Genomic DNA, 7798 nt, shown 5'->3' on the forward strand with positions numbered 1-7798 from the left:
CCGCAGCTTCCGGGCCAGGTGCGGGGCGGCAGGGAGGGGCCGCGCCGCGCCGCACCGCACCGCAGCCGGGCCGGCCGGGAAGGTGCCGGCGGCGGGCGTGCGAGGAGGGGCCAGGGGGTGGGGAGGGCCGGGGCGGGGCCGGCGTCCTCGTCACTTGATAAAACGCCTGCGAGTCTCCAGAGAACAACGGGCTCATTCAGTGGTCGGGAGCTGCCCGCGAGGGGGAGCGGCCAGGCGGAGAGCGCGACTCGTCCCGGGGGTGGGGCCGGGCGAGGCGGCGAGAGGAGACCGAGGTGGCCGCGGCGGCAGCCTCGAACCCAGCCCGCAGCGCAGGGCGGCCGCGCAGCTTCCCGCTGCCCTCCCGGTGCGCCGGCCCATGGCGGCCGCGGGGCGACTGTGGCTGCTCTACCTGTCGGCGGGGCTCCTGCCGCGGCTCGGCGCCGCCTTCAACTTGGACACCCGCGAGGACAATGTGATCGAGAAAACCGGGGACTCCGGGAGCCTCTTCGGCTTCTCGCTGGCCATGCACTGGCAGCTGCAGCCCGAGGACAAGCGGCTGTGAGTTCCCCTATTCTGCCCACCCCATCGGGGCGCCGGCCCGCGAGCGAACCGGGGCGAGGGCGCGCCGCGTTCCCGCCGGCCGGCCCTGCCTCGCCCGGGACTCCGCCGGCCCCCAGGGGGAGCGGGGCCCGACGCCCCGCGCGCTCGCCTCCGGCCCCGCCCGGCGCCGCGCCTCCCCCCCATTCAGCCCCGGAAGGAGGAGAACCCGGGGGCCGACCCCTGCGGACCGCGGCCCTGGTGCCAGGCGGGGCTGTCCTCGGCCCCGGGAGAGTTTACTTTTTTTTTTTTAAACAAAGTGTTTTCCGGCTGTCTTTCCCTCTGGGCGTTTGCTGGGAACCCGGCAGGTGGCATGCTTTGCTGAGCTTCACGTGTGAGCTAGGCGGGGGTGACGTGGGGTGGAGGGTCGCTGTACGCTGCGGTGAGGTGACTGGGAGGGTCGTTCAGGGAGATCCAGGCCTTTCCCAAACTCACAGAGAGCACCGCGGCCCCCCGCAGACTCGCGCGCCCCGCACAAGTTGGAAAGCCACCTTTCATCACGTCCTGCGAGGCTTTCCCCGAAGGGTGGGTGCTCCAGTAGGAGAGACTTTTACATGCCTTTCCCCTTTTCAAAAAGATGGAACTAACCACGCACCTGTTCGCAGGCTAGATCAGCTGAGAAAACAAGACCCTCTTAGTGGTGTGGCCGACCCGTCGCCCAAGCCCCAAAGCGTCCGGCGCCACCCGAGACCCTCTGGGCCCCTGCACTGGGCAGGCCCTGCCGAGGGGTGAAAGTAAAATGTCCGATCTGGGCTGGTGCTTTGCAAACAAGGTTTGGAAGTGACAGCCCCGCACCATGGCAGAGCAGTGCTCTTCCCTGGAGAAAGTGGAGACCGGCACTCTTAGCCTCTCTTTTTCTTTGGAGACAGTGTTTGGTTCCCACATGATCAAACTCTTTAGGCTGGAGAGGGTATTTGGGAGCTTAGTCGCCGTAATCGCTGTGAGCTACATTCTTGATCTGTGCTACCGAAAAATAAACTCACAAAAGGTCCCCCCTCCCCACAGGCCTTTAGTTGAACTGAGGTCCTTCCAGGACCAACAGAGCGAAGAAAGCAAAGTGCAGCTACAGGAGAGAGGACTTTGTGTTTATGAGAGGGGAATGGGATTTTAGGGCTGGAGGAAACCTCTTGATTTCAGCAATTGAGAACTTCGGAATTGGTGAATGTTGCGGGTCCCTGAATCTTAAAGTCAGATTTTTCTGGTAACACCTGCTAGTGAAGCAAAGAAATTAGTTGGGGGTGGTCTGCAGGCCTGGCCAGCTGCGTATACTCTGCTTTCTCTCAGTAGAAATAATGGTTATGCTGTAAATTTGAAATGGAAGGTGGTTTCTGGTAACTCAGTGAATGGATGACACTTAGTCTTAGTCTCTGAATACTTGAGCTTGTAGATGTGCATCTACCCATATGGAGAATGAACTTGTTAGTGCAGAAATGATCGTGGGCCCGCAGGGGGAATACATTCTCCTTAGCATTCTCTGCGCCAGATGCCTACTGAAGCTGGTGGTTTCCTTGAAATACTTGTTCAAGCAAAGATTGTGAAGGGGAAGTACTGGGGCAAGAAAGTGTCTTGGTGGAGATTTGCAAAACGTGACTTCAGCCAGGATCTCTGTTGTCACTAAGGTTAGCTGCATGCTTGCTAAAGCTTGTTCTCTCTGGTGGGCTTCTCTATTAGAGCTGCTGCAAGTAAGTAAGAAGCAGCCTGTGTTTGGGGTCTGATGCCTTCTAGAAATGCTCTTCTTAGGGACTGAAGGAGAGGAGCAGCTCACTCTAAGGGGGCTGTATCTTTCCTTCGAGCTCAGAGTGTGGCAGTAACCACACTCTAAGGGGCTGTGGTTTCTGTCAAATGCTGCTAACCCCACGCCCCTCCCCTCCCCCCACCCCCAATCGCTTCTTTTGGTAAAGTATTCCAGCAGCATTGGCCCCACCAGGAGAACCAGCACACACAGGCCATATCCACATCAGTTGTAACCTTTGTCAGTAAAGGATGTGTGTAAATAACAGCCGGTGAGGCTGAGACCTCACAACTTCTGGGCCAGCTTCCTAAACTCTGTACTTGATGGAAAAGCTCAGTGGGAGTATTTCAGGGAACTGGTGAGAGAGACCTGAGCTCAGAATTCCTTCTCAGCTGTTACTTTGAGCCTTAGTGTCTTTATCTGTAAAACGGAGATATTACTGCTTAATAGGGTTGTTGTGAGGATTAAGAGATAACATGCAAAGTGCCTGATTCCTGCCTGGCATGGGTATTTGCTGACTAAATGGTGATGCATTTAGAAGCAGTAACTGAATTCCTACTGTGTGCCCTGCTACTCCACAGGTGTTAAACATCCTGTGGTTCTCACTCTGCCAAAGAGTAAAGTCAAAGGTTATTGCAGGTTGGGTAATTTAAACTTAGTCACATTTATGAAACCCGTTTTCAAAGCAATTTGACTTTAATCCATCTTAGACTTATAACAAAAGTTAATTTCTTCAACAGGGGACTTTACTGAGGCAGGAGAAGTAAAATACCAAAGATGTGTGGGCATAGCAGATGAATGCAGAATTATGGGAACAAGCCATAGAAGTTTGCGGGTTAAACTTTCTACGATGCCATTTAAATATTTAATAACATCTTAAACTCTACTTAACATTTTATAACAGAATCATATTGTATCTGAGAGCCTTAAAACATGCTGGGTGTTCCTAAAACCCTGGGGACTGTAAAATTGAAATAGAGACTTGTAAAACTTTCCTCGGCTGTGTATTAAAGAAGTTTCAGACTCCAAAAGGTTCTTAGATGGTTGGCTGAGTTACTGAGGTCTGAGGACCTTGGAATCTTTCATTTCTCTTAGGTAGTTAAGGTTGAGTTACCCTGCCTAGGTAGAAAGTAGGGGGTGGCATCTGTGGGTATGTCCATCCCGTGAATCATCCCTCTTAGCTCTTCTGGGAAGAGACGGATCTGTGTATGACTGCAGGGCAGAATCTGGAAGGAAGAGATAAGTGATATCCTCAGGGAGCAATCCTGGGTCTAATCCAATTGCCATTTTCTTATTTGGGGGAGCTTTCTGATCACTGCCGTCTTCCTAAGGCTCTCCAGGCCCACTGTCGCTTCTGTTCTGACTCTAACATTTGCTCTTGGTTTTTCTCAGACTTGCGATACTTCCGCTCTTAAAATCGTGTTTACTGAACTAGAGATCATCTAGTCCAACTAGCTCCCTTTATAGATGAAGAAACTGAAGCTGAAAGTTAGGAAATGTCTAAAGTCTCTTGAGTGCTTAAGCAGAATCTTAACAAAATCTGGATTTGAACTTGGTATTTCTGACTCACGCTCATTCCACCTCTAAAAGGAAAAGTCAGAAGCCTCCTTCAGACCTGGAGAAATTGGCCAGCATCTGAATTTTGGAAATGTGCTGTGTGCGGTTGATTTATTAAATTGCTCCCCGTGTGGGTCAGGCTGTCTATTTAAATATCTGTGCCTGGACTCTCTTCCTATTGACCCTTATTCCAGCTGGCCTTGGATCAGCTTCCAGGTCCTTCTTTGCCTGTCACTCCTTCCCCTTCTGAAAAAGCCCAGTGAGGGGTGACTGGAGCCAGCCCAGGATCAGAACTGTGTCCAGGATGTGTACTTAAGTACTTGCTTCCTTGCATTCATTCAGAGTGCCATGCGGCCCAGGGCCATCGTCCAGGGACTGTCTCAGTCACCTTGAGTCCTCAGAGTCGAGAAAGAGACAAAATGGGCAGGGAGACTTGGAGGAGATCTTAGGACTCTGCAAGGAAGCAGAAATGGACAAGTTGAATTTGAACACAGGTTGGTGTGAGCCCATAAGTAATGACTTAGGGTCAAAAAAGAAAAGTATTTTTGTGGTATGTGTAATATGTCGGGAAAGTCATGTGAAATGCTCATGTAATAAAGTGTTACACTATTGTAAAGAAGCAAGTACTGTGTTCTTAGTTGTATAATTCTCTATTTTAGCGTAACAATAATATCAAGATTTAATTTAAGCTTTGTAACCAAATAGTACTGGAACTATGGTGCCTGGTTCCCCTAAGAACCTTGACCTAACGTATTGCTATGGACGGAGTGGCAGGTGAATTATTTGGCACTTTCAAGATAGAAAGTGGAGACATGATAGAAAATACTATCCTTTGCTTAAGTGACAGGGTCAGTTTTACCTGGAACCCTGGTTGGTGCCAAGTCAGCCCACCTTGAAGAACATAGTCATGTTGTAAGAACCAGTTTAAATTTCTCCATGAAAGCCTTTTGAGCCCACCCCATACTACAGCACTTCTTCTTCCTTTGAATGTCCGTATCCCTTCGTATCACGTTCTGATGGTTTTGTGTATATCGGTTATCTGCCATTTTCAGAGGATGATCTAATCTCCCCCAGCTGGATTATAGGTTATGTGAGGGCAGGGGTCTTAACGTTCATTTCTTTGCCTGATGGCACGTAGCATATGCCTTGCAAGTACAATGGAGTCATATCATACACTCAATTTAACTTGTGAAATCAATTTTTCCAGCCCAGGGTAGAGATGGAGAAATCCCTTTATTTAGCCCTCTGTCCTTCCCTGCTCACCGTAGGTAGGCATTGGTCTCTGCTCCCCCAGGGAAAGAGAAGCTATGGTGGTAACACAAAGACTCCACAAGACCTCAATTCTTGGTTTTTGAGTTTTCAAGGGCCCAGGTCCCAGCTAAGGGATTTTTTTTTTTATAGGTGATTTTTAATTACACTTGACTTTTGCCTTAAAGGCAGACTTTAGAACTTAACCCCAGAAATACAGGCTGACCTGCACTGCAGTGCGTACTCAGGATCTGCTGGTTGGTAAAACGAGACTAGATAGAGAAGGATGGCCGTAGCGTAAGATCCTGGAAGCTACTTGACAAGGGTGTGGAGGGCAGATGGAAGTAAGAATGTGAGGGCACTTGTGAATTGATGGCTAAAGCTTTACTTATTCATGGTTAGTAAGGGAATCTTGGATACATGGAGCTCTTAAGTGCAATGGTGAGGAAGCTGCTGACCCTCTCCAGTGAGAGCTGTAGAATGGTGAACCAGGTGGATCACTCTCAGCTGAGAGCTAATGGCCTTTTGGGAGGGTGGTCAAGGTTGAGCCCTGCAGTAAAGGGCCCTGGGAGCTTTACTGCTCATCTTACCCTTGTGTTTTGGGGTAAAAGTTTAGAATCAAATAACTATATTTGCGAGGAACCTTAGAGGTTCTCAAATCTGGCTGGCCGTCAAGGTAATTTGGGGAATCGCTTTATAAAAAATATAATTCTAGACTCAGTTCAGATCTATTGTACTAGTTTCCATCTGTTCATAAAGTTTTCTAAGATTGAGCTAGATGAGCTTTTATTTTTCACACAGAAGGCAGAAATAGTGTAGTGGATAAGAGCAGACTCTAGAGCTAGAGTCTAGATCCCAACTAGAGTCTAGAGCTAGATGGGATCAGATCCTGCTCTGCCATTTACTAGCTGTGACTGTGTGCAGGATACCTATGATTCTGCTTGGCATTCCAGCATGTAGGGGTTTTCCACACACACCGCCTAGCCATTCTCAGATACTAGTCAACTCAATTCTGACACTCTGTACCTGGAGATAGCATCAGATTCCACAGATTAAGGGTTCCGTCCTGCAAGACTGCCTCTCCCCCACTTCAGATGCCCATGTCAAGTCCAGGTTGTCCCCTCTGCTGACGGACTGGCTATAAATTGGAGGTTCCCATGACCCCCTTCTTGGGTTTGATTAATTTGTTAGAGTGGCTCTCAGAACTCAGAGAAACATTTTATTTACTAGATTACCAGATTATTATAAAAAGATATAACTCAAGAACAGCCAGGTGGAAGAGATGCATAGGGCAAGGTATGGGGAAAGGAGAGTTTCCGTGCTCTCTCCTAGCACGCCCCTCTCCCCACATCTCCACGTGGTCACCAACCCCGAAGTTCTCCAAACTCCATCCTTTTGGGTTTTTATGGAGGCTTTGATACGTAAGGCACAGCTGATTAAATGATTAGCCATTGCTGATTGAACTCAACCTCCAGCCCTTCTTCCCTCCCCTGAGGTCAGGAAGGTGGTGCTGAAAGTTCCAGCCCTCTAATCAAGTGCCTGGTTCTCCTGGCAACCAGCCCCCCTCCCAGGTGCAGTCCCACTGCCATCTCATTACCATAACAAAAGACATCTTTGTCCCTCTCCTCACTTAGGAAATTCCAAGGGTTTTAGGAGCCCTGTGGCAGGAACAGTGGAAGGAAAGCCAAATGTATTATTATAAATCACAATACATCATCTCTCTGGGTCTCTTTCCTCAGCTGTAAAGGGAGGATAATTGCACCTTAGACTAGTCCTGACTCAGAGTAATAAGCACTTTGTGTGTGTGTTAAATAAATGTGGTAACCAAGGCTGTGAGAGGTGAAGTGGCCATGACATGTTGGGCAAGTTGGTTCTCAGTCCACATCTTCCATGCTTCCTGGCCTGTGCAGTATGTGCTTTCTCCTTTGGGGTTTGATTTTGATAATGTTCAAGTGTCCATCCTCCCTTCGCATCCATTCTACAGTTACATGTTTGGAAAGTACACCTCAGAAAGTACACCTCACAAAGGCCTTGTGGCCTTTTGGTAGCTGCCACGCGGTAGATAAACACCAGCAGGATTTCAGTAAGCAAAGGAGATGAATGGGCAGAGTGGTGCGGGGGTGATGAGCTTCTGGACGGCAGGGACTTCGGGCATAGGTTACCCACGGAGGGTGGATTGTGCAGTTACAGGGTGGAGTGATTCATGCTGTCTGGTTTCCAGATCTTCTCAGACCTCTGTGACTTTCAAAATCTCAGCTCCCACCTTATTCCTGGTAGGCTGGGTAGTGTGCACTCCACCCAGGGCAGGGCTGATGACGATTTATTTTTCATAGTCCTTTGTTTGGCACTAATGTATGGTAGGAAGGAGCTTGTGCAAAGCTGGATCTGATTTGTTGATGATGAAGCTGCCTAAAGCTGAAAGATGCAGGGACAAAGTGTGAAAGTCACGTTCTAGCAGATGTTTGTTTGTTAAACTGGCATTTAGAATTGCATACAGAGATCTCTTGGAACTAAATTGAGGCTAATTGTTAATTAGTTGTGAACTGGGACAGGTCAATTGCTCTTCACCAGTGTTGGTCCTTATTAGCCTAGTAACAGGGTAAGAATGATCACCATCTAAACCACTGCTGTCTGGCTTTTCCGTTTCGACAAACAGGGCAAGAC

At 49.3% G+C, this 7798-nt stretch overlaps 1 protein-coding gene across 3 annotated transcripts in view; it reads left to right on the forward strand.

The window, feature by feature from the left end:
• Nucleotides 1–233: 233 nt before the first annotated feature.
• Nucleotides 234–7798, forward strand: part of ITGA6 (integrin subunit alpha 6) — a 77792-nt gene continuing 70227 nt past the window's right edge. For all 3 annotated transcript variants that reach the window (XR_013828606.1, XM_079923534.1, XM_079923535.1), the window contains exon 1: nt 234–558. Coding sequence is in view for 2 of the 3 variants with exons in the window: in XM_079923534.1 (XP_079779660.1) it covers nt 377–558 (182 nt within the window). In the remaining variant the exon portion in view is untranslated. The remainder of the gene's footprint in view (nt 559–7798) is intronic.

Source organism: Stenella coeruleoalba (genome assembly GCF_951394435.1).
Source record: "Stenella coeruleoalba genome assembly, chromosome: 6".
Classification (NCBI taxonomy): Eukaryota; Metazoa; Chordata; class Mammalia; order Artiodactyla; family Delphinidae; genus Stenella; species Stenella coeruleoalba.